The following is a 27251-nucleotide window of genomic DNA, read 5'->3' as shown; positions in this document are numbered from 1 at the left end:
CCTGCCATTCTCAATATGTGGCTTCCAAGAGCACCCAGGAGATCATCTCCGTGCCTGCCAGCCAGAAAGGGGGAAAGAGCTTGGAGGAGCGAACGTGGAAGGCTTTCACTGGCCAGGCTTAGAAATGGCACACACACTTCTCACGTACCACATTAGCTCCTAGGGCTGCTGTAACAAAGTACCACAAACTGGACAGCTTAAACAACAGAAATTTACTGTCTCACAGTTCTGCAGCCTGGAAGTCTGAGATCAAGCTGTCACCAGGGTTGGTTCCTTCTGGGAGCTGTGAGAGAGAACCTGTTCCAGCCTCTCTTCCACCTTCTGGTGGTTTGCTGGTGATCTTTGGCATTCCTTGGCTTGTAGAAGCATCACTCCAGTCTCTGCCTTCGTGTTTACACAGCGCTCTCCCTGTGTGCATGTCTGTCCCAAACCTCGTCTTTTTATAAGAACACAACCATGTTGGATTAGGGCCCACCCTACTCCAGTATGAACTCCTCCTAACTAATCACATCTGCAATGACTCTATTTCCAAATAAGGTCCCATTCTGAGGGGGACTGGGGGTAGGACTCAGCATATGAATTTTGGGGGGACACAATTCAACCCACAAGAGACACCACTGACTCGATCTCAGTCACATAGCCATACTCAGTACAAACGAAACTGGGAACTGTGATGGTGTTGGTGACCTCGTTACCTTGTAGGTCAGCTGTATGCACCACAGCAGCCAATGGGTGAGGAAGGTTTAATCAACTGTATCGTCAACAAAGTGACATGGGTCCCAGCCTATAGACCGAGGCTCGGGGGAGCTTGTCTGGCTGATGCAGGATGATGGTGCAGCGCAGCCCTGCATCTTCTGAGACCAAGTTCCAAACTCCTTCCAGGCACTTATCTCTTTTTTTAAATTAATGTTCAATTATAAGCAAATACATGAATGTATTGAAAAATTAAACCATAAAGATACGGTTAAAATCAACCCAAGAAGTATAACACCAAGAAGTAATCACTTTGATGCGTATACTTCCAGAACTTTTTTTTTAACTCAAACATACGTCATAGAATCATTTAGTGGGTGTATTTACACAAACGGTATCTTAAAACGGGTTCACTCTGCAACTTGCTTTTTTCACTCAAAAGTCTGTTAGTACATATACTCCACCTCATTCCTTTAACTGCCACACAACCGTCCACAGTTTGTGTGTTCCATGGTTAAGATGTGCAAGGGTTTACCTCTAAAGATGACTGATATGAAACTTAAAACATGCACGCACCTGCGGAACAGGCAAAGTCCGTCTGCAGAGAGCTAAGTAACCTGTGACCCGTACACAGAATAAAACACCAGGTAGCCATTAAAAATCATGTATTTTCCATTTATTATCACAATAAGTAATTCACAGCAATGACCACTTGAAAATGTGGGTTACAGAGCACCACGTATGAAACGATCCATTCACATAAGACTGTGAACACACACCCCCATGAAGACATGTTCGTATACGGGAGGAAGGGGGTCTGGAACTAACATCAAAGTGGATTGGGGGGATGGTTTCCTGCAATTTATACAATAAGCATTTATGACTTTTACAAAATCACCAAAGCTATTACTTTTTAAATTTAAAAACCACAAACAACAAGATTATTTTTAACAGACACTTTAAGTCACTTGGCACACCTTGGTTTTCTCTGCAACAACAGCACAGACGCCGCCATCAACATCGGAACCCATCTCCAAGATGCCCACACTCCCCTACTCTTGGTCTGAAATCCAGGAAGGTGCAAGGGCTCAAGGACTCCTCTCCTAGACCAGACTGAAGTCCCTGTTCCTTCCTTTCTCATGGGGTCTGTCACTCCAGAAGGCTCTCTCCAAACCACTCTTCCAAAAAGGAAGATGGGGGTGACGGTGGAAATACAGGGTTCATGTCCAAGGAAGAGTAAGGAGATAACTTTCCAGTCACACAAAGGAAGCCAATGAGTCCCGCCTGTGGATTTCGACGCCTAGTTGCCTTCTTCCTCCTCCAGATCACCTGCTCAGGCGTTCTCAACCCCTCAGGCCAGCGCATTTACAAGGCAGCATCTGGCGTCGTAGGGACAAGAACCTTCTGCGAGACTCTCCAAACATCAGTCACCCATCGGTGGCCCAATCAGGCCTTCAACAGGGCAACCTTGTGTTCTGGAACAGAATCTTCACTGATGTTGTAGGGCTGGGTCCCTGGTTCTTGCTTCAGGTATTTCTCTGCAGAAAATACAAGGTTTTCAAACACTACAAAAGTGGAATTGAGAACAGATCAGTTCAGAGAATGGGATTAAAGGCCGGCATCCCAGGGTCCTAGCACACAGGAAGTTGAGGGTCCCCTGGGCCGGCATTCCCAACCTTGGGCTGAGTTTCGCCTAAGTCTTTTTCAGCTCTTCATCCCTTTCCATACCACGATAACCCTTTCTTATTGCTGGGTGAGTTTCCTCGTACAGCTGGGCCACAACTGGTTCATCCATCTTCTGTGGATCGGCGTCTGAGCCGCTTCTAGCAGCAACATGGGTGAATCTCACAGACACCATGTTGAACTGAAGAAGCCAGACACAAAAAGTCCTTATGACTCCATTTATATGAAGTTCTAGAAGAGGCTAAAATTACGGTGAACTACGGTGGGAGAAATGAGAACAGTGGTTACCCTGAGTGGTAACCACCTGGAAGACGGAATGAGGAAACTTTCGGGAAGGATGGAAATGTTCTACATCCTTATACATCCAGCTGTATCCACCTGTCAGAACTCAAACTGCACATTTAAGATCTGTGCATTTCACTGTATGTAAACTGTGCCTCAATTAAAGACACACACACAACCCCCTAAAAAATAAAACCCCAGGGCAGGAGGGCCCTGACAACGTGCCCACTGCCTCAGCCATCATCCTCGCACTACCCACTCTCAGACTCCAGCCCTCCTGTTTCCCAGAGTTTCTGTCCTGCCATCCTGATCCCGCAGACGGTGCGCACGTGGGCTGTCTCGGCTCCCTTCAATGCCTCTGCCTGTACCCACCTGCTTCCTCCAGTGTGGAAAAGTACTGAACGCCCTTCAGGTCAGCAGACAGCAAGACACGGAGAACAGGGACCTGGGGGACAGACAAACGTTAGTTCTAGGCAAGGACGATCCTGCTGTAGCACACCAGGGCAGGCGGGCCGCTGTGGGCCCCCAGGTCCACCGCCCTCTGGCCCCGTCACAGGCTCTCTAAGATCTCCAGGTAAGTACCACTTTCTTCCACTCAGGGAAGCAGACAGAAGAGTCCCTGCCTCTGGGAAACGCTGTAAGAGGAATATTTTTTTTAAACGAATACTCTCCAAAGGACACAAAGACAAGTGCTCTGCAGATACGACACAGAATGTCATGCTTAGAGCAAAGCTCTGCAGCCAGACACCCCCCGTGAGAAGCCCAGTGCACCACCCTTGCTGTGTGACCCTGGGCAGGTTACTCAGTTTCCCTGGGCCCTGGTGTCCTCATCCCAACATGGGGATGACGATGATACCGACCTCACAGGCTGGTCTGATAGTGAATAAAACTCTGGTAAGTGCCAGCCGTTACCAATGCCCATAGCCCTGGGCTCCGCTAGGTGCCTTGCTTCACAATTAGTTCACAGACGCCTCTCCAGAGAGGCTGTGGGATGTGCTTCAGGCCCCGTGTGCCATGTGTAGAGTATAAAGGGAAGTGGCATTTAAGCACAATGCAGACAGCAACCATGCATCGCTGCCAACCAGACACACTTGCAGGCTCGGGGAGCTAGGAGTCCTGCTATCAACCCCAGCCCGTGCCGCCCCTCCCAGGGAGCAGCATCTGCCACTGTGCTCTTGGAGTATTTGAACCCCACAGGAAAAGCACAAACGCTGTCTGGAACAGCCTCAGGCGCTTCGGAGAGCTCAGGAAGTGGATTCCAACAGATCTCACCGGTATTTCCACCGTCACCCCCATCAGTAGTCTCCACCGGGAACCTGTTCTCTTAAGCCTCCTGAAGCCCCACAACACTTTTTTGTGTGCATTTCTGTACTGACACGTCTGTTTTTCCTTCCTCAAATACAAGCTCCCTGACAATAGGTACCAGCTCTCGCTCATCATGCACCCCCAGCCCTGAGAGGTGCACGCTGCGGACACTGGCCAGCACCGACCCCTGGGAAGCGAGGCCACGTACGCGTTCCCTCAAGGGCAGGGGCCGTGGCGCCCCATCTCACAGGGAGGGAGGTGGAAGGGCCAATGGGACAGGAACAGCTAGATCAGAAGTAAGGCCAGAGCCAGCAGAGGGGCCGGGCCCTGCACAGGATGGTGGCACAGTCCAACAATGTCACCTTCACATGGGGACCTTCTCCTCCCTTTGAACCACGGCTCCACTGTCAGGTGGGCAGCAGCCCCGGGCTCACCTACCTGCAGGCCGACGAAGGCGAGGGTGACGCCCTGCTTGTGGAAGTCCTCCAGGAGCTCCCCGAGCCCCAGCACTACGGTGTAGTCGATGCTGCAGATGTGGGTGCACTCCAGGACCGCGCAGCGCGGAGGGGATGCTGGGGGGACAGGCGTCAGAAGGGTCACACCCGGAGGAGGGGACCAGAAAAGGCTGTAGCCAGAGGCACGGGGGAGAATGAGGCCATCGAGAGCTCCGGCCCCCAGCAGAGAGGGGACAGGGTGGCTGCACCTGAGACAACAGCTGTCTGGGGACAGTAGCAGCTATTTCCTTCAAAGGGCAGACAGACCCCTTTTTCCCCTAAATACCAACTCCTCAGAAGAAAGAGTGGGTCTTTAAAGATAAACATTGGGGACGCAGACTGCAGGCACCCACTGGACGCTGCTCTGAGACACTCCGAGACCTCCTGGCCCCAAGAGTGGTGAGCTCCTCCCTGACAGCTGAGGGCAGGGCCTTGGGGTCCTGTGGGAGCCAGGCTGGGGTGCAGAGAGGGTGGTGGGGGACTCAGGGTGACTGCAGCCCACCTTGCCTTGGTCCACGTACCTTCCAGAGCTCGGCTGAGTATCACCTCCCGGAGGGCCTCGACCGCAGGGAAGTGCAGGCCGCTGGCCGGCTGCAGGACAAGCACTGGCCCCTCGGACACCTGGGGATGGCAGGGGGACGCCAGTGAGTCCTGGAGGCAGGTCCGACAGGGCAGCTGTGCCAGGACTGGGGGATGGGGAGTGCAAAGCTGGCACGAGCCTGGCCCCCCACGGCCCCACGCGCAGCGGGACAGCACTGTGCTTTACGACTCGAGGGTGATACCCGTAGATGAGCGGTCACTTGCAGTGCCGAGGGCCACAATCACACCAACAGCTCAGAATGCAAGACAATGGAGCCCCTACGGTCCTGCTCACGGCACACTTCACCCCACCATGCCCCGGGGACAGCGGCTCCCCCTCTCAGGGCGGCCACACGGGCTGCTACCTGCATCTTGGGTCTGGCCACGGAGTGCAGGAGAATCAGCATGGACACCAGGGTCCCTGCCAGGATGCCGTACTGGACCTCCCAGAAGCAGAGCAGGAATGTCACGCACAGGGGCAGCAAGTCCAGCCCTGGGAGAGAGGGGTCCAGCTGAGAGGTAGCCCCTCCTCGGCGAGCTCGGCTTCCAGACACCTCTGAGGCCCTCCGACCAGCAGATGACTGACTCATGGCTTTTCACGTAACGAGTAAAGGTGTCACACACCCCAAGCAGCACCCGAGGGACCTCCGTCTGGGGACTCGGGGACTGATGCTGCTGACGGCCATGCCAACTGAAGGACATGTCAGAGCAGAAAATCCCTCCCTGCCTGGACCGAGGGGCCATTAAGACTTGCCTAGCCAGGCCCGGGCCCCATGCCCTGTGGAGGAGGCCACAGAGGGCACTTCTCAGGGGACTAAAAAGGGACTTGGGGACAGGACCAGGCCTGGGACAAGGGGGCAAGGGAAGTCACAAAACCCCTCAGAGACCTTGTGACTTGGCTGAGACGCATGACTTCTCTGAGCTGCAGAAGGAGGTGTCCTGGGGCAAAGTGGGCGGGTTTGGGGTCACCCCAGAGTCAACCACCAACACACGTCGCAGACAAGGCCCCATGCGCCCTGGGCCTCAGCATCCGTCAGTGGCATCTGCTATGTCCCACACAGCATGTTAACTGAGGCACATGGCACGGTTTCAAACATCAGACACAATGATTTACGGAGAGACCCCGCACATATCAGGTACACAATCAAACTGCGTTTCCAATCAAACTGCGTTTCCTTTCACTGGGTATCTTGCGGGGCTGACGAGAAACCAAAAAAACCGAAACCTGTTGCATTAAAGGAACTGCAGGTCCAGGGAATCCTTGAGCCACTGCACTGTGACCGGAAGAGAAAGGGAGGCTGTTACACTGGACCCTGTGGGAACGTCTCCCATCTCTCCCCAGCCGGGCTACGGAGCACGGGGCCACCAAAGGCAGGTAGGTGACCAGGAGGAGGAGATGGGGATGGGAGAGAGGGCGGAGGGGAGGAGGGGGAGGAGAGACCAGCGTGTGGCAGACGCACTCAGCACTGTGTGGAGCTGGTCCAGGGTGCTCTTGCAGGCCTGAGGAGCTGATGGAAGCCCCCCTTTCCGGCAACCTGACCCTCGGCCCGGCGGTGACACCTTCCAGAACTACGCTAACCTCCCAGCTCCAACCCTGCCACCGTGGCTCCGGGAAGACGGCTGGGGAATAATTGATAACCTCCATGTTGACTGAGGAAGAAGTACATACTCTTCACGTGCCAGAGCGTCCCCACAATCTTGGTGTCAAACAGGGGGGCCACGGCCATGATGATGACGGCGGCCAGGGCAGACTTCGGGATGTAGAAGAAGAGCGAGGTCAGGTAGTCCAGTGACAGCAGCACCAGGACTCCTGCGGGGGTGCAGGGGTGTCAGGTGACCCGGTGGCCCTTGACCTCCCCGACCTCCACTCAGCAAGGGAAAAGCCCACGTGGGAGGTGCCAGCCCCCACACTCGGGGGCCCAGCTGTGCACCAGAGCCCGCTGCACCATGGTTCCCTCCTCTCCTTTCCTCCCATCTTTCTGCCCAGGCACAAGGGGAACACAGTGCATGGGGGCGCTCACCTGTCACCAGGCCCCCTGCTGGGGTGCACACCCCCGAATGGGAGTTCACAGCTGTCCTGGAAGGCAACACAGAGACCCATTAGTTGCTGTCAGACCCCAGAGAGCAGGAAACGCAGTGGTGCAGACAGCTGTGGCTGACCTCCTGGTATGGGAATGCTCTCGAGGGAACACCTGGGCCCCACGATATCAGCACTGAGTGGGAGAGGCTCAGGGCCACAAGGGAGCTTTGGGGTCCTCTCACCAAAGGGAGACTTCCCAGATCTTCTAAATAACCCAAAATAACCCATCGACACATCTGAGAGAAGCCTGGTTGTAAATCTGAACAGCCTACAAAGGATCCGTAAAATATGGACTGAATTATGTCCCTTCCCAAATCCATACGCTAAAGCCCCCAGGACCTCTAACTGTGACTATATTCGGAGAAAAGGCCTTTAAGAGGTGGTTAAGATAGAATGAGGCCATTAAGTGGGCCCTCATGCAATCTGACTGGTGTCCTTATGAGAAGAGGAAATGTGGACACACAGAGAGACACCAGGGCCGCGTGTGCACAGACCGAAGACCACATGAGGCCACAGTGAGAAGGTGGCATCTGCAGGGCAGGGAGAGAGGCCTCAGGAGAGACCAACCCTGCTGACACCTGGATCTTGGACTTCCAGCCTCCAGACTGTGAGAAAATAAATTTCTGTTATTTAAGCCACCTGGTCTGTGGCATTTTGTTATGGCCACCCTAGAAATCTAACACACCCCTACAATGGAATTCTCTGCTGCCATTAGAAATGACGATGTAGATGCTTATTTTTACTGATATGGAAAGATGCCAACAATACTGTCAAGTGGTAGGAATGCCACTTAATATACATATACATTACACATGTAGATACACAGACACACATGCATATATAGATACATACTGTATAAACAGGAAAAAACATGAAAGGAGAAACACCAAAATTCTAACAGGGAGGTTCTCTCTGGGTGGTGGAATTAGAAGTTAATTTTGCTTTTCTTTGTTTCCGTTTTGCCTGTTTGGAAAACTGCATTCACACAGAATGCCAAGAATAGCCTTCTCTGCCACAGAACTGGTCCTTAGGCCTGGGCCTCCCTTTGCCACCCTGAAGGCCACAGAGGAACCCCACCTTGATTTCAACAGCAGTACAGGATTCTCTGCCTCATACGAGCCCCCAGGAACCCCTCGCCATGACCTGTGCCCACCCATACTTCCTCTGGAAATAAACTCTGTCCGTCTGCACATTTCCATGGAAAGCCTTCTCATAAGTCACCTTTCATCTCTAAGCAGGTAGGCAGAAATTTCACTAATTAGTTAAATATTCACAGACTTTTCTTCAGTACCCACTACACACAAGGTTCTATGTAGATACTGCGGGGCACAAAACACCACCTTGACTGAACAGGCCTATTATCCAGCTACGCCAACAAGACAAGAACACGTGAGAAGTTCAACTGAAACAAGGTTAGAGGTTTTATTTCTTTTTTTTTTAAAGATTTTATTTAGGGCCGGCCCCGTGGCTTAGCGGTTAAGTGCGTGCGCTGCCGGCGGCCGGTTCGATCTGGTGATCGAGGCACCACTCCTCCAGCCATGCTGAGGCCGCGTCCCACATACAGCAACTAGAAGGATGTGCAGCTATGACAGATAACTATGTACTGGGGCTTTGGGGGGAAAAATAAATAAAAAAAAAAAAAAAGATTTTATTTATTTATTTTTCCCCCCAAAGCCCCAGTAGATAGTTGTATGTCATAGCTGCACATCCTTCTAGTTGCTGTATGTGGGACTCGGCCTCAGGATGGACGGAGAAGTGGTGCCTCGGTGCGCGCCCGGGATCCGAACCCAGGCCACCAACATTGGAGCGCGCGCACTTAACCACCAAGCCACGGGGCCGGCCCAGAGGTTTTATTTCATAAACATTAATACAGCACCTACCACGTCACCAGCACTGGTCTATGTGCTTTTCATTTAATCCTCTAAATAACCCTCTGAGGTCGGCCCCGTTAGGATGCCGATTTTACAGACAGAGACACTGAGGTGTGGGGAGGTTGGGCAGTGTGCTCTGTGCCCCCGGGACATGGTGTTTGGGGGTGCTGAGAAGATCCAGTACTCAGGCAGGCTTGGGTCAGCAGTTCTGGGGACTTGGCCTGCCAGCCAGGCCTACCAACCAACGCCTCCTTTCTCCTTTCACCACAGGTCACTCTCCCATCCTGTCCTCCTGCCTTCCAGCAACACCACCCGTGGAGTCTGCGCTCGCCCCCACGCCCCACTTCCCAGGCAGAGCTGCCGTCCTTCCCGCCCCCACTTTCTCTCGGGAATTAACTCCAGCACCAAGATGCTGGGAGCACTCTGATGCACTGGCAACCTGTCAGTATTAAACTGCAGCACTACCTATCAGCATAGATAAAGCCAGATGAGATCTTGAGGAGAACAGAGTGGCCCCACTCCTGCCTTCCCACAGACACCACTGCGGCAGACCGAGGGATGCCCGGCTCGGGGGAGCAGACTTCTGCCCGGGAGAAGACTGAAACGGCATCGGGACGTGGGCAGGGCTGGCAAGGGCAAGCTGGTTCTTTGAGCTGGACTAGGACCCTCTGATCCGGGCCGGGACTTCCCTGGAGGCACAGAGAAGGACGTGGTCACTCACCGTCCAAAGCTGCCTGTGACCGGGTAGGAAGAGACCAAAGAGCCCAGCACGTTGGTGAGGCCTAGGGAGAAAATGGAAGGAAAAGGTTTATCCAGGGTGGGGTGGAGGGGGGAACAGTATAAAATAGAGGGAAAAAATAGATGGGAGGTACGGGAAAGGGAGAAAAAACCAGAAAGGAAACAGAAGGACACGGGAGGGGAGTGTCCTATGTCTGATGCATTCTCTCTCTCTTTCTCTCTCTCTCAGGGAAGAATGAAACAAACCATGATCTTTGCCAGGTTTGCTGAGGTTGATTCTAGCTTTAAAATAACTCTGACCCGAGCTTTGCCCATGCGCATTAAACATTCCTTTGCCCACGTAGAGCAGAAAGAGGAACCCCACCTCTGTAGAGGGGGTGGATGGCCGAGTAAGGCAAGTGCTCAAGCCAGACCCAAAGTGAGCGGAAGTCGGCTGCAGTCCACCTAGTTCACTGAGTGGAGGGGCAGAAGGTCATGGTTAGTCAGCTGTCTTCCCCATGTGACACTGACTCACCTCTACTGGATGGAACCCTGCCTGGAGCCTGGCTGGGACCTAAGAACCAAGATAATTAGCCCATGTTTATCACAACTGGCCCCACCAGCATCCGTGTCACCCATGGGCCTCCATAAAGACCACGGTCTCCCCTACTCCATAAAACCCACAATGGGGCCACAGATTGCAGACCTGCTCTCAATACAGCTCGAGGTGGGGTCTGCTCAGAACCATAGCCCAGCTCATGGCCTGGGAATGGGGCCAGACATTGGCAGGTGCAGCAAAGGCCAGACACTGACCACAGGTAGTCACCATGACTCCTTACGTGGGTTCCACAAGAACTGAGTCAGAGACCCGACTCCATCCAAATCTGCTGATGGCGGGGATCCCTCCTTGCACTGGCATTCTGTGGGATCCATGTCAGCCTCTTGCCATGCACCTGCTGAAAGCTGCCTGGCCTCTCTCACACCACGGGGTCAGCAGCCTTTGTGGTCACTGTGTCCGCCTTAGTAACCTCAGCTTTGTGACCATCCTTTGTCTCTTCTGTCTGGGTTATGCTCTGGAACTCACTGTATCATCAGGAGAGGAGTTTTGTGCTATTTGTAGAAACGGGAAGGAGATGCTCTGAGAACTCACATTTGCAACATCTACTGGTGGGTGTATGCGGAAGTCTGCAGACTTTCTCTATCTGGGGGCGAGTGATTCCTGGTCAACCCCAACTCCACCATCTACCATGAAATTAGAGTGAGGCACCCCCAATGTCCCAGGTGTGACCCATCCTGGGGCTTCACGCCCTATGCTGTCAAGAAACCAGTGGTTCGGGTCCAAAACGCTGCCATGAAATAGCCCAGGGAGAAGTTCCTGGTGGACTCCTCCAGGAAGGAATCCAGTGGTGCTGCCCAGTTAGACCTTTGCCCACCTCACGAGGGTAGGGAGGAAAAGCAGAAACGCCTGGCATCCACAAAATTAAAAACAGTAATGATCAGCAAATTTAAGATTCACGCCGTGGTCTCAAAATGAAACATCAGAGGCCAGACTCATGAAGACAAAACAAAAGAAAACTACGTGTGACACCTGGCACAGACCCCATCCCCAGCCAGGCAGCCTGGGGCCTACCTGGTCTTCACTCATCCACCTGCCTGGCCTGGAGGGAGGCCACAGGGCAGGACAGAGGCAGTCAGGATCCCCACAACCAGCAGGCTCACCTGAGGTTCTATCTGGCCACATTCTTCAGCAATCTGACCCCACCCCCCGGAAGCCCCTCCTCCCACTGGAGGTGGAACATTCCAGGCATTCCTTGGCATAGAACAAGGCTACAGACCTCTGGTACACAGCAGGCACTCAATAAGCTTCAGACTGGACACCAGATGCCGACTTCCTACTCCTAGTGATTAAACTGAATCATCTGGAGATTGAGAATGACCCTATGCTAATATTTCAAAAGGGCCCTACTCAACAACCCCCACTCCTCGCACCTCAGCTCGACCTATCAGCACAGCTGGAGCCAGATGCAGAGAGGCGCAGCCAGACCTGAGAGCCGCCGCTGGAGTCTTACCGATGGCCAGCAGCTCCTGGTTGGCGTCAATGCGGTAATTATTTTGAGAAGCTAAAGAGAATGGACAACAAAAACTCTGTCACTAGATGTATGATATTACCAGGAAAATGTTCAGGAAATGAAAAAATAGGTTACAAATTTCTATCCACAGCATTGTCTAAGTTTTGTAAATATAAATGCATAAACACATATACAGTACATGCGCATATGTATACGTGTATGTGTCTGTGTGTATCCCATAAAGTAGAAAGACAGACAGCAGAATGTTAACCGTAGTTAACCGGGGGAGTGAAGGAGGTCACAAGTGACTTGTTTCTTCTTTATACATTCCTGCACTTCCAATGTTTTCTACAACAAACATGTCTTGCTTTTATAATAAAGGGAAAAGGTTTTAAACTAAAAGCCTCTCTGATTACAAATCGGGAAGACTAGGTCACAGACGAGGCGGTCCCAGAGAGGTGAGCGGGCAAAGATTTAGGGGGAATCGGGGGGGCTTGAATCTAAGACAGGGGTTGGCAAATGTCTTCTGTAAAGGGCCAGACTATAAGTATTTGAAGCTGTGAGGGCCACGTTCTCTGTTGCAACACTCAAGTCGCCACTGTAGCCTGAAGCAGCTCGAGAACACGTCAGCAAGTCAGCAAGGCTGTGTTCCAATAACACCTTATTTGTGAACACTGAAATGTGAATTTCACATACTTTTCATGTGTTCCAAAATGCTAATCTTCTTTAGATTTTTTTCAAACATTTAAACATGTAAAAGCCATTCTTAGGTCACGGGCGGCAGCCCTGATTTAGAAGAATGACAAGCTTTTACAAACCAGAACAGGAGGTCAGCTGAGTACAAAAGAAAATGGGAAGTTTTCTAAGAATAGACAAGATGAGTAAAAGCTGTAAGATGCAGATTCCAAGACATTGCAAAAAAAAAGAAAGATTATCAGAAAAACAAAAACTGAACAAGAAAGATGTGAGCTGAACATGCTGCAAACTGAAATGCAGCATGATCTAGAGCACCTGCCGGTGTTTGTGAAGGAAAACCCTTCAGAATGGAAGTTAGTCAGGCGTCTCCTTGGAACGGTGTAAGGGTCGAGATGCTGGAACTCTGGAGAAGGAAATTTAACCCTGGCACCACCTGGGCTGGGCAGTAAACACGATTTACGTAGTCATAACAACATACGTACCATTTATTGGGTTTTAACCTTTAGAATCAACCTATACCCAAACGCAGGGAGGACTTAACTACATTATAGAACAGAATGAAAATGTCCTCCACGTGGACAATGCAAAGCTGGAAGTCCAGCGGACCTAAGGCAAGGGGACCAGCAAGGACTGAGCAGCCTCAGCTCACGTGGAGGGGATCAGAGTACTGGACGACACATAGATACTTAAATAGAGTCATGTTTCCCAGCCTCCCTGGGGGCAAGGAGAGGATAGGCCAGGTGTGCTCAGCCAGCTGGAAAGAGCACATTGTTAAACTTTTAGGAATTTTGTGAGCCAGTTATTAAACACAGCCATCATCACCAATTAAATGAAAACTCTCAATTAAACAAATTACATTAAAAACAAAGATAATACTTAAAACTTGTCATTCCTAATTATTTTACTACATCCAACTATGACTGATGAGGTTATTTAACCGTGTCTGTATGGCAGATGGTGGCTACTGCACATCTCATCCCAAGCTGTGGACATTCAAACTCCATGTGCAGCTCAACATCGGCAGGGGGGGAGAGGTGGGGATTTACACCCCAGAAAGTGCAATTGGCAAAGGCTAAATGCAGGGCCTTTTACTTTCACAGAGAGCGGGCCATCAAACATTTCTAGCCACCACTGGAAGGTGTTTTTCATTGTAAATCCAATACTGCTATAGATTTTTTAAAAAACATAAGCATGTATTACTTGAATAAATATTCATATTTCTAAACATAGAGCAGACAAAAGCAAGCAAGAAGGTAGGAGGGCCAAGGTGGGAGGGAAGGAGGTGGGGAAATGGGGGCGGGCGTGGGTACGGGGATGAGGTGCAAGGATGAGGCGTGAGGATGAGGCACCGAGGATGAGGTGCAGGAGCAGGGGTAGCAGTGGGGCAGGGGCAGGGCAGGCATCTTACCAAAGGACTTGGCCACAGCAATGCTCTCCAGGAGACCCATCAGGGGCACCACAGCCAGCCCTGCCCCCATGTCCTGAGAGAGGAGAGAGGGACAGTGAGTGACCCTCTGGGGAAGGTGAGGACAGGTCTGCCCAGGCAGTGACCTCCCAGGGCGGGCATGGCTCTTGCACATCCAACAGAAGCAAACGTGCTGCAGGGCTGTGAGCTCACACAGGCAAGGAAGCGTCTCCTTATCAGCCAAGGAGCAAGACGCAGAGCAGAGCACAGCAAATTACTGTTCTGCCAGTATCCACAATGGGAGGAATATCCCTTGGCTCAAGGCAGAAAAATAAACATGGTGTTCCTTTAGGTTGTGCCCAATCTGGAATTCTTTCATATCTGTCCTTGCACCCAGAGACGCCCCTTCCTGAGGATTTAGCAGTCCTAGCTGAGCCAGAGCTCCCTGTCACTAAGCAGATGCATTAAGGGGACAGAACCAGCCTGGCTCCCCATCTCTACCCACCTGTACCATCTCGGTGAAGGAGACTGTCCCGTTGGCGGTGGTCACTGAGAAGGGAGGGGTCCGGACTGGAGGGAGCCCCTTGGCTATCTCCCCAGTTAGAACAAAAGGCTGGTATCCGGTCACCTCAAAGGAGTACGCAACCAGGGCGGCAAAGGAGACCACCAGGGCATTGCGAGCTAGGACAGATGGGGAGAGACCGTCAGGGACACCTGGGTCACTGGGGTAAATACACTCAGGAAGTGGAACACCCACCCCAGCCACAACCCCTTCCAGGTCAGCCTGGGAAACAGCACAGATACAAGCAACCGTGTGGCAGGCACGAGCACACAACACCATGGAAAACACATAGGGTTAGGGCAGCAACACACAGGGCCAGTATGCACATTATCTACTGGTCATCACCATCTTCTGGTGACTGCACAGCGAATGGCACAGCTGGAAAGACACTTTGAGATCAGATGTCCAGGGAGGATTCCTCTTCAAAGCAAGATGGAGTAGGGCTGGCCCCGTGGCTTAGCGGTTAAGTGCGCGCGCTCCACTACTGGCGGCCCGGGATCGGACCCTGGGCGCGCACCGACGCACCGCTTCTCTGGCCATGCTGAGGCCGCGTCCTACATCTAGCAACTAGAAGGATGTGCAACTACGACATACAACTATCTACGGAGGCTTTGGGGGGAAAAAAAGGAGGAGGATTGGCAATAGATGTTAGCTCAGAGCCGGTCTTCCTCAGCAAAAAGAGGAGGATTAGCACGGATGTTAGCTCAGGGCTGATCTTCCTCACAAGAAAAAAAAAAAAAAAGCAAGATGGACTAAGAGAGCAGGCTTACCCTGCAGCCTGAAACAACTAAAAACTGAACAACATGTATAGAACAACGGTTTTCAAGATGCTGGACATCAGGCATGAAGGACGATGACCCCTTGAGAAATGGGACACAAGGTAGGTGAGCCTGTGACTGCCCTGGCTGATGGCCTGGAGTGTCTCCAGGGTGTGGTGTGTGGAGGGGGCTCCCGGCAGAGCCTGGGGCTCTCCCTGATTGAGGAGGCAATGCTGGGAGTCCAGGGACGTCATGGCGGCTAGGGTTGACAGGAAAGCTCACAGGAGAGGAGAGGGCCCGCTGAGAGACCCTGGAGACCTGCAGAGGGACCCCCTCAGGTGTGCAACAGAGAACTATCAACACACCCCTGTGAGGAAACTACCAACCCAAAGCGGGGAAAGAGAGACCCAAGAAGGTTAGAAGGGCCAACCCCTGAGGCTCACATGGGCCAGGAACAGTGTGTTCCCACTAGCCAGAGTGAAACATCATAATTCACGGGGCATCAGATACTTAGTTGGATTTTACCTCAGCAGTGGAGAAATTAGCCCTGGACCTGAGATTGGAAAACTATTTCTGTGAAAGCCTAGATAGTAAATATTTTTGGCTGTGCGGGCCACACAGCCTGTTAAAACTACTCAACTCTGCTGTTGCAGCACAAAAGCAGCCATGGGCAATGGGAAAACGAATGCGGGCAGCCGTATTGCACTACAGACTTGGAACACAACTCCAGATTTGGCCCATCAGCCACGGTTTGCCACAGTTCGCCGATGCCTGCCCTGGAATGAAGACTGCTCTGTCCTAGCCTACCAAGCTTAAAAAGAAGACCTGAATGGATCAAACTATTCCAAGCAACTTAACTGCATCTCAGAACAAAGCTCAAGAAGATTCATAGAATACAAAAATACCCAGTGCCCAACAAGGCCAAATTCTCAAAGTCAAATGAAAATCACAAAATTCAATTAAAAATCACCAGACATGCAAAGAAGCAGGAAAATATGACCCATAATGAGCAGAAAAATCAATCAATCAAAACCGACCCACAAGTGACACAGTTAAAAGATGATAACTAGCAGTCAGGACACTAAAAAGAGTAAGTGTACCTGATTCCACATGTTCAAAAGCTGGTGGGAAGATTAAGCATGTTAAATACAGATGTGGAAGATATATATATCCCAAATTGGACTTCTAGACATGAAAACCACAATGTCTGAGGCGAAAAAACACTGGATGGGATTAACAGGAGACTGGATATTGCAGGAAAAAAGACAAGCGAACTCAAAGATGTGGCAATAGAAACCATCCAAAATGAAACACATAGAGGAAAAGCAAGATTGAAAAATTATACAGAGCATCAACAGTGTGGGACAATTTCAAGTAGCCTTATATATATGTATCAGAGTCTGCAAAGAAAGTCTGAGGAGTGGCATGGGGGGGACAGTACAAGGATTCGAAGAAATAATGGCTGGATATTTTTCTCCAAATTTGACGAAAACAGTAAACCCACATATCCAAGAAGCTCAATGAATCCCAAGCACAAGAAACGTGAAAAAAACTATACCAAGGCACATCAAAATCAAATTGCCTAAAACCAGTGATAAAGAGAATACCTTAAAAGCAGCTAGAAAAAAGGGTCACATACAGAGGAACAAAGACAACAATAACAGCATACTTCATGTCGTAAGCAAAGCAGGCCAGAAGACAGGAGAACAGCACCTTTAAGGCACAGTCGTGCACCACATAACCAAGTTTTGGTCAATAAGAGACTACATATATGATGGTGGTCCCATGAGATTAGTACCATACAGCCTAGGTGTGTAGTAGGCTATACCATCTAGGTTTGTGTAAGTACACTCTATGATGTTCGCACAACGACAAAATCGTCTAATGATGCATTTCTCAGAATGTGTCCCCTTTGTTAAGCGACGCATGACTGTACTGAAAGGGAAAAAACTGTCTAGAATTCTATATTCAGCAAAACTAACTTCCAAAAATGGAAACATAATAAAGACTTCTTCGGACATACAAAGGCTGAAAGAATTCATCACCAGTAGGTCTGCAGTACAAGGAAAAATACAGGCGGTCCTTCAGGCAGAAGGAAAATGATCGAGATGGAAATCTGGGTCTACACAAAAGAATGAAGACCACCAGGAAGAGTGACAATGTGGATAAGTCTAAATGACTTTGTTCTTATTATTTATATCTCTTTATTTATTTTTTATAATTTTATTTATTTATTTTTTTCCCCCAAAGCTCCAGTAGATAGTTGTATGTCATAGCTGCACATCCTTCTAGTTGCTGTATGTGGGACGCGGCCTCAGCATGGCCTCTCGGAGAAGCAGTGCGTTGGTGCGCGCCCGGGATCCGAACCCGGGCCGCCAGCAGCAGAGTGCATGCACTTAACCACTAAGCCACGGGGCCGGCCCTATATCTCTTTAAAGGTAACTACACATTTAAAGTGGAGATAATGATTACTGTGGAATTTATAATAGATGTTAAAGAAAAATACACGACAACAATAGCACAAAGGCTGGAAGGACAGAAATGGAAGTATCCTAATCCTGTCATAAGCTCTATATCAACATGAAGTTGAATGTATACTGTGTTAAGATAAAGATGTACATGATAAACCCTAAAGCAACCACTGAAAAACAAAAAACACAGACAGCAGTTACAGCCAATAAGCCAATAAAGGAAATAAATAGGAATCATAAAAAACACTAAATCCAACAGACGGCTGAAAGAGAGAAAAAAGAGAACAACGGAGACAAATAGGAAACAAACAGAAATACGGCCGATCTAAAGGCAAACATCAATAATCACATTAATTGTAAATAGTATTACCCCCAATTAAAAGGCAGGGATTGTCAGATTGGATTAAAAAACAAAACTCATCTATGTACTTCCCATAAAAAACATACTTTAAACATAAAGACACAACTAAGTTAAATACGTTGAAAGTGAAAGGACAGCAGAATCTATGCTAATACTAATCAAAATAAAGCTGGAGTACCTCCAGATCAGACAAAACAGATTTCAGAGCAAAGAATCCTCCCACGGATAAAGAGGGGCATGTCAAGAAAATGATAATTCTATATGTGTATATACATACAAAGTACGTTCTCTGACCACAATGGAATAAATTAGAAATCAATAGCAAAATATTAACTGGCAAATCTCCAAATATTTGGAAACTAACTCTTTTTTTTTTTTTTTAAGATTTTATTTATTTTATTTTTTGCCCCCAAAGCCCCAGTAGATAGTTGTATGTCATAGCTGCACACCCTTCTAGTTGCTGTATGTGGGACTCGGCCCCAGGATGGGCAGAGAAGTGGTGCCTCGATGCGCACCCGGGATCCGAACCCGGGCCGCCAGCAACGCAGCGCGTGCACTTAACCGCCAAGCCACAGGGCCGGCCCTGGAAACTAACTCTTAGATGGCCCTTGGTTCAAAGGAGAAATCAAATAAACCATTTCTAAATAATCCGTGAGTCAAAGGAGCAGTCAAAATGGAAATTAGAAAGCATCTACAATTAAATGAAAATGAAAACACAACCTATTAAAATTGTGGGATGCAGCTAACGCAGTGCTGAGAGGAAAACATATAGCACTGAACATCTATACTAGAAAAGAAGAAAGGTCTCAAACCAAAGACCTCAGCTTCCGCCTTAAGAATTTGAAAAAGACAGGTAAAGTAAACCCAAAATAAGCAGAAGAAAGGAAACAATAAAGATCTGCCTCGTCCTAGCGGTATGACCTTGAGACATCTGTCTTGTTTCTTTTACCTTCCAGAGCCTCATTTTCCTCACTGGTAAAACGGGGAAAATAATATCCCATCCTCAAGTCTGTCATGAGTATCAAAAGCAGTAACGGCTGTGAAGTGCCTTACAAGCCATAAATCACTGTATGTCAGATTACAACTCACTCAACTTCTGCAAGGCTCTCCTTTTCCACCTGCAAAAGGGGAAGAGGAGGCAACTGTTCTACCTGCCTCACGAGGGTGTGCTGGAGCTCAGGAGGTACAAATTGCTAAACAAATTTCCTACAAAGTACTGCTATAGATTAACCTGTCCTCACTCAGCTAAAATATAAGCTTAAAAGACGACTTTTTAAAAAAAAAGTTGAGAGTTCAGTAACTAGCTTCCTCAGGCAATGCTACAGGTTCTGGAGAGAAAGAAGATGGCAGCACCTGAGAAACCCACGGGGTTTCAGAGCAGCATTTCTCAGACTTTAGCGTGCCTACGAATCACCCGGTGAACATGTTCACATGCAGATTCTGAGTGAGAGGTCTGGGTGGGGCCTGAGAGTCTGCATTTCCAACAAGCTCCCAGGGCATGCCCAGGCTGCTGGTCCATGGCCACACTTTCAGTGTCAAGGTTTTAGAGAACAGAGCATTGACCTATTTCACTATTTTACAGATGATGGAACTAAAGCTCAGACACTTGGGCAAGTGACTGGTGCAAGATGAGAGGCTGGGTAAGCGGTGGAGCTGGGACTTGAAGCCAGGTCTTTCACTCTAAGCCCAGTGCTCTTACACTCCACCCAGCTCTCAGCACTGGTCCACAGCCTGCAGTCTGCAGAACGGGGCCTGGCGAGCGACTCTAGGGAATGAGACCAGCTTGAGCAGCTGGAAGTGACTCAAGGGCTAAATCTAGCCACCCCCTCTGTCCTACAGCTGGCTAGATCTCATGGCCATGGAAGACCAGGGCCAAGCTGGGTGTGATTTCCATTTCCCCTCCGCTCCGGGAAGGTTCAGTTGATACCAACGCTTCCTTGCTGTCCTGTACCTGCCTTCCTCTCTGGGTGTCACCGACTGGCAGCTGAGCCACCAGGACCGGTGAGGAGGGGTTTCTACCCCGCCAGAGACTGCCCTTCAACGAGCTGATGGCCTTACTAACCCCCCCAATCTTGCGGCCTGTCTTTACAGATCCTTTCGTTAACTGTGACTCAACCTGTTGATCTCTCGCCTGACGCAAAATGTTTATCCCAGCAGATGCAGAGTTAACACAGAACCGGTTGGTCTCAGTGAACTCTGTTTTTTCTCCCAAGGACCTCACTGCACACCAGGGTTTCTCGACCACAGCACTACTGACGTTTTGGGCCAGATCATTCTTTGCCACGGGAAGCTGTGCACTGTAGGATGTTTAGACGCACCCCTCTCTCTACCCACTAGACGCCAGTAATAGCCTTGTCCTATAGCTTCAACCAAAAATGTCTCCAGACATTGCCACGTGTCCCCAGGGAGGCAAAATCGCCCCTGATTGAGAACTCCTGCTGAAAAAAACAGTGTTCTCAGCACTGGCTGCATATCAGAACTACCCAGTGGGGCCAGCCCCGTGGCTTAGCAGTTAAGTGCGTGCACTCCGCTACTGGCGGCCTGGGTTCGGATCCCGGGCGCGCAGTGACGCACTGCTTGTCCGGCCATGTTGAGGCCGCGCCCCACATACAGCAACTAGAAGGATGTGCAACTATGACATACAACTATCTACTGGGGCTTTGGGGAGAAAAAGGGAAAAAAAAAGGAGGAGGATTGGCAACAGATGTTAGCTCAGGGCTGATCTTCCTCACACACACACAAAAAAACTACCCAGTGAGTTTTAAATAACCCAGTGCACAAGTCACGCCCAGACCAGTGACACGAGAATCTCTACGGGAAAAACTCGGGGCTCCCATGGTGACCACAACTTGCAGCCCAGGTTGTACAGGACAGCCGTGGAAGCGGTTCCTCAGTGAGAAGGCCCCTCACCTGTGGTAGCAGTCCAAACCAGACTGTGGCTGAGCCGCACGCCGGGGGGCATCTCAGGATGGACAGGAGGCACGTGGTCCCGCATCAGCTTCAGCACCAGCAGCAGCACCATGCAGACCAGCCCCAGCACTGCATCACCCACCCTGCAGACAGACACCTGGTCACTGCCCGACCCAGCCAATGCACCTGCCTTCTGGCCTTTGGTTGCCACTTCTGCTGGAAAGCTTTCTCTTTTGACTGCTCTTTTTCTTTTTTTCCTAAGCAACTGAATCCCTGTTCTATTTCAAAACTTTACTCAAAACTCAGTAAGAACACAGGACAGGGAGCCGAGGCCCAGATCACAACAGCAGCAGGGCTACCAACTCTCGTCTTCAGTCATGTAGTTCTCTGGGCTACAGGTCCCTTGTCTATTCCAGAGATTTTGGACTCAATAATCCTTTCATTTCTGACAGTCTATGATGCTCTCTAACCGGTCCGCCTGGTCCAATTTCTGCTGCCCCCCAGGAGGCTGACCCCCCCCCCCACTGCTGCATCTCCAGGGCCACGGAGTCCCCCGCTTCCAGTGAGAAGAGGGCAGTCACAGGTCTCCCCGACTACCCCCAGGCCTCAGCACTGCTCGTGCTGGGCAGCCACCCCATAACTTCCCCCAGATCATTTCTTCCTCTTGCTCCTCCAGCCAAAGAGGTGTCCTGGCTTCTGGCTGCGCTCATCTAGGAGGATCTCCTGTTTGTCCCTTTAACCTGCCTGCCCTCTGGGAGGGATTTCCTCACCTGAGGGAAGTGCTTGCTGCAGGAACCCCACAACCAGCCGCCTAGCTCTCACTCTCCCTCCACCTGCCGTCTGGTCCTTGGGGACACACATTCTGTTTGCATCTGCTCCTCCTCACTCAGCTACGAACCTTCTGGGAGAGAGACTGCCTGCTCGTCCTCTTTGTGGTGTCTCCCACTCCTACCACCCAAGAGAGCTCTGCACAGAGTCACGCTGACTGGCTTTCAGGTTGCTGGGAGCAGAGCTTCTCAAGCTTCAACGTGCACACCAACCATCTGTGGCTCCTGTTAAACCTGACTCTGATTCAGCAGGTCTGGGCTGGCCTGAGAGTCTGCATTTCTAACCAGCTCCCCCGTGATGCTGATGGTGCTGCTCTGGGGACCCCTCTTTGAGCAGCAAGACCCCAGAGGATGGAATAAATGCCACCTGGGAGTGGAAACAGGGAGGGGGCCGGAAAAGGGGGTCTGGAAGGAAGAGCTTCCTTAGATGGGGGCAGAATTACAAAGCCAGTAGGGTACCTGGTCTCTCCGATGTTGCAGAAGGTGTGATACACTTGCAGAAAAAACTGCCTAGGGATGTGCTGCAGCCCCAGGAGATTCTGTTCAAACAGAGATTCTGATTAGACAAGCTTCCCTGAAATGAGGCTTGAGGCCCATCCCTTGCAGCATCTCAGCACCGCGTAAATCTGGAATCCTCCACTCCCAAGGGCCTTTCCTGGGGGCACATCTCAAGGCTCTCCCGCAGACCATCTACCCATTCCCAAAGCCCCCAAGAGCAGGAGATCAAAGTTATCCTTGGAGGAAAGGCAGCTCACAACGTTTGGGATCAATGACACCTTTGTAAATTATTTTCATTTCTGAGGAAAATCAGCCTGAGCAATCTCAAAGCAGGGAGATCGGTTCCACCGCGCCCTGCTCAGGGGTCCAAGGTCCGAGGCCCCAGCCCGGCTACCGCGCAGGCCCCGCTGCCATCGGATCATGGCCGCGGCAGTCATTCCTAAGCCTGCGCCCCGCCGCCATTGGCTGGAGGCCGCGTCCCTCGCTCGGAGCCCCGCCTGCCAGGCACCACCCCCTGCCGGAAGGAAAAATCACCCGAGCTGCGCAGAACGGCCCCAGGGGCTTTGAGGGCCTCCAGGGAAGGGGGCTGGGGGACCCCCTGGCATGCTGGGGCCTCTCACCAGGATCCTGGCCCTTGGGTCAGGAGAGAGAAAGGGCTCTCCTCTGTGCTTTTGTTCTTTATCCGCTTCAGACCCAGTGGGGAGCCATAGAGGGCTAAGTGGAGGCCCAGACTCCCAGGGCTGTCAGGTTCCAATGACCCCAAAATCCACTGAGCACACAGCCCCCGAGGGAAAAGGACACCAGGGTAGACCCGCAGGGTCTTCTGTCCTGGGCAGGTCAAGAGGACCCCACCCCCACCCCAGCCTAGGGGCTCTCATATGGCTATCATTACCTAGGCGAGGTTTTAATGACTTTCCAGTGTCCAGGGCCGTCAAGTACAAACACATAAAAAAGCTACCCTCTATGTGCATTATGATTGTACAAAGGCACATTCTTGACACTAAAAATGAAGGATACTGGTTCCAGAATAAAGGACAGACCTTCACACAAAACAGCATTTGCCAAGCTTCCCCTGACTTGTGTGTACATAACGTATAAATTGCATTCGCCCACACCTTTCTAAGTTTTTTCCTCCTCTCCAAATGGAGATGATGATAAACCTACCTCCAAGGGTGTAGGGAGAATCAAACACATGGCAAGTGTTTAATCCAGTCCTCAGCACATGGTAAGAAAGCAAGAAGTGCCAGCTACTTGATTCTCACACATACATCTCCTCCTGTCCTTGATCTTCCCGCTCCCCTATATCAGGGAAGATGTCCTGGGCCAGCCTGCAGCAGAGCCTGGCCAAGGGAACCAGGCCTTGGAGAGGTCACGAGACAGGGGTGTGGCCCTGAGTTGGCCACCAAGGGCCCCACGGCTTCATTTGTACAGTTCACCTTGGTTTCACTCTGCATACCCACCTGAATGCTTACCTACTTCATACCAAGCACAGCACTGGGCGGCCATGCTTGGGAGCAAAACAGTTCTTGCCCTCCAGGAACTTCAAACGCAGCAAAAGGAGAATAAATGACGGCCTCAGATAACCAATGATCACTGACTCTAGTACTTCTCATAGATCTTTAAATAGTAGTATAAAGTAGCATGGCATTTTAAAAATATTAAACAGAAATTGGGAAAAAAAAAACCATAAAGATGAAATCATCTAGCTAAGTGAGCGTGGGGGAATCATTTGCTTGTCAAAATTTTGGCAGTGTGCTCGTGACCTGTGACGGCTTCCGGCTAAGTGTGCAGTACAGGCAGTGAAACAGAACCACTCCGTGGGGTGAACCAAGCACATTGATGGGAAAACTCTGCCAAGAGCGGGGCTGTCATTACCAGTCCTGCAAATGACCTATTGTAGAATCTGACCCTCACCCAGCATCTCCCGGGAGGGGTCATTTTATTCACAGAGACCCAAGTGAGCACCATGGGCTTCAAGCTCTGGAATAGCAAGACGTAGGCTGGTCCTCATATATCAGGACCCGGCCTTGGTCCTGCTACCCAGCAGGTGCCCCGGGGCCAAGTGGCAAGCCTACCTTGATCTGCCCGAATCCAATGGTGACAGCAGCAGCAGAGGTGAAACCTTTAATGACAGGGCAGGAGATGAAGTCCAGCAGGAACCCTGGCCGGCCAAGAGGGAATATGAAGCTGGTCCCAGCTCCGCCCAGTCCCAGAGGACACAGGTGGATGTAGGCTGAGAGAGGTGATATGGGTGGAACTGGGGCTAAGGACTGGTGGGCAACACACCCTGTTTGGACTGATTTGGAGAGCAAGAAAGAGAGGCTAGGGTCTGAGGCCCTGGGCACTTCTCCAAGTGTCCTTGCCTCTAACTAGAACAGGGTAGGGGCTGACGGTTGAGGGCACCCCCCACACACACACACACTCAGGGATAGCCCTTGAAATGCAAGGAAAGAAATGCTGAAGGCAGGGGCATCCCCAGGAGGCAGGTGCCTCTGTACCCCAGGAAGAGCAGAACTGCAGCCCCCCCCCCCCCCGGCAGAAAGGCCTGAGAGTCTTACCCAAGCACAAGAACCCCATGGCTAACTGGATGCAGCCCGACAGGAAGGCCAGCAGCACGGCATAGGCGGGCTCATGGAAGGTGCAGAAGGAGACCAGGAGGGACATGATAGCTGTGGGGCCCAGAGTCACATCCCGGGAGGTGCCCAGGAAGAAATAGACGAAGCACCCCATGAAGGCAGAGTAGAGGCCGTACTGTTGGGAGAGAGAGCAATGAGCACCCAGGAGGCACCTGGCACACCCAAAGTGTCCCTGGTGTAGACGTCTGAGCACACGGATCTGTGGGGCCCATTGTATACGTTGGGGACACCAGTGCGCACAGGCAGAGTAAACCTCTCACCCTCTAGAGGTTGCGTCCCACACACAGCAACTAGAAGGATGTGCAACTATGACATACAACTATCTACTGGGGCTTTGGGGGAAAAAAAGGAGGAAGATTGGCAATAGATGTTAGCTCAGAGACGGTCTTCCTCAGCAAAAAGAGGAGGATTAGCACGGATGTTAGCTCAGGGCTGATCTTCCCCACAAAAAAAAAAAAACCTCTCACTCTCTATTATCCACCGGTGTGGGCCTGCTGTGATTAGGGGCCTCCTTTCTACCTGCACCCAACTGGGGCCTTGGGTGCTGCCTGTGTGCTCACATGTGAGTCTGCGAGTCTGAGGAAGTGTTCTTAAGGCTGTAGTGAGTCATGCCACTGGAACCATTAGGCAATCCAGAACTAGCCCAGTGCCTGTGTGTGACAAGACCAGTTACAGGGGCGTATGTCCGCCCAAAGGCAGTCACATGCTCCAGATTGTAAACCAAGGCTTCTTGGGTCCAAGGAGCAGGAGCTCTGGGTGCCTCGCTTGTCTGGAGGGGATACTATCTATTTCTACTCTGCTTCTGGGTGGGCACTGAGGCCCAGAGTGGGGTCAGGCCGTGGGGAGGGCATGTGGCCAGTACTGGGGGCAGACATCTCACCTGAGGCGGGAGTCCAGCCACCTCAGCATAGGCCAGCGCCTGGGGAATGACCGTGAGCCCGACCGAGAGGCCGGCGATGAAGTCCATCTTCAGCCACTGCATGGAGTAGTTCGGCAGCCAGGCCAGGATGGGCAGCCTTCTCCGCACGGCCCCAAGGGAGCAGCAGCAGGCCTGCGGGGCTATACCTGCACCAGAGGGCCTGGCCTGACCCAGCGCCTTCACAGAAGGGGGCATGCCTGCGGTGGGCCTGGGGGCAACATAGACCAGCAGTGAGGATCCCAGCTTCAGAGAATCCAGCAACAGGCGGGAGTCCAGGGCCATCAGGAGAGACACAATCCAGCTCCCCTCCAAGGGGTCTGAGGCAGAATGTTAACCCCCCCAACCCCCCCCCACCCCGAGAGAGGAAGCCAACAACCTGAACAACCTGTGCAGAGGGGGCCTCAACCAAAGGTGGAGTCCCCCCTGTCCTTCACTCTCCCTGAATCCCACTTGCCCAAACCCTAGGTGCCCTCTCTCCTTCCATCGACACTTGCCAGGAAGAATATGATAAACGATTTCTCAACGAAAAGCCTAAACACTAACTAGACTCGGGGTTTCTCCTCCCAGGAACATTTGTTTGCTTCTTTTTCCTCCCCAGGGAATTTAACGAGGAGCAGTGCAGAGAGAAGCAGGTCCACGGGGGCACCCTCGTCTGGCTGGCGTGGTGCGTGTGGCGGGACTGGAAGCCCTGAGGGCCCCGATGCTTTCCAAGTGCGCACCACTGCGGGTTCCACTCACTACTGCGGACTGCGTGGAGGCCGGGGGGGGGTCTCCCATCCCGAGGCTGCGCATTACGCCAACCCCCACCTGTGGCATTCGCATCCCTAGAGGAGCCCCAAGGGTTCTAGGTGGTTCTGGGAGAACGTCAGAGGCTCCTCCATTAATTCAAGGTGCGCAACACCCTCTAGGGTCCTGGCGCCCTGTGCGCGCAGAGCAGGCCCCGGCGGGGCTACTTTGGGCAAAACCCGGCCCCCACCCCCGAAGCCGCGTGCCCCGAGCCTCGAGTCTAAGGTGGGGACCCCAAGCCGGCTGACGGTCCGCGGCCTGCCGGCCCCAGAAAGGCCGAGGACGACAAGAACGTGGGTAAGGACGCGGTGGATGGAGAGCGGGGGTCCCCACAGGAGGTGCCGGCAACCTCGGACCCCGCGCCGCCCCCGCGTCGGCCGCTCCCCGGCAACCCCGGCCGCTCCCCGCAGCTCGCCCACCCCGCCCCGGGCCCCGCGCCCCGCGCCCCGCGCCCCGCCACTGCCCGAGACTCCCCGCGGACTCACCGAGCGCCGCACTTCGCAGCTCAGCGTTTTCAGGTGTCGCCGCAGCCGGGTCTGCAGGAACCGCAGAGGGAGGGGGAGCGAGGGGCGGGGCCTTGTCTGCACGTGACCTCGGGCCGAGGCGGACAGAGGCGGGGGGCGGGTCTGACGCGCACGTGACCGCGGGG

The 27251-nt window shown here is 51.8% G+C and overlaps 1 protein-coding gene across 5 annotated transcripts; it reads right to left on the bottom strand.

Moving 5' to 3' along the window:
* Positions 1–1352: 1352 nt before the first annotated feature.
* SLC26A11 (solute carrier family 26 member 11) lies at positions 1353–27171 on the bottom strand. Of its 5 annotated transcripts, none has more exons than XM_087441728.1 (18): positions 27088–27171; positions 25778–26024; positions 24820–25012; positions 24337–24422; positions 22223–22302; positions 20937–21079; positions 14380–14555; positions 13878–13950; positions 11774–11824; positions 10240–10278; positions 9709–9769; positions 7058–7113; positions 6706–6846; positions 5402–5529; positions 4979–5078; positions 4402–4535; positions 3031–3103; positions 1353–2258 (listed from the first exon to the last, which is right to left on the bottom strand). In XM_087441728.1, the coding sequence occupies exons 2-18, from the start codon at positions 26009–26011 to the stop codon at positions 2140–2142; spliced, it is 1887 nt and encodes a 628-aa protein (XP_087297854.1). In that variant the 5' UTR covers positions 26012–26024; positions 27088–27171; the 3' UTR covers positions 1353–2139. The 5 variants fall into 5 exon arrangements, with proteins under 5 accessions (XP_087297854.1, XP_087297855.1, XP_087297857.1 ...); XM_087441729.1 differs by having other exon boundaries at positions 1353–2231; positions 27088–27170; XM_087441731.1 differs by lacking the exon at positions 5402–5529 and having other exon boundaries at positions 1353–2231.
* Between the last annotated feature and the right edge of the window lie 80 nt (positions 27172–27251).

The sequence above is a fragment of the Ceratotherium simum genome, chromosome 16 (genome assembly GCF_057802395.1).
Source record: "Ceratotherium simum simum isolate JZ-2026a chromosome 16, ASM5780239v1, whole genome shotgun sequence".
Classification (NCBI taxonomy): domain Eukaryota; kingdom Metazoa; phylum Chordata; class Mammalia; order Perissodactyla; family Rhinocerotidae; genus Ceratotherium; species Ceratotherium simum.
This window is presented reverse-complemented; position numbering and strand designations above follow the sequence as displayed.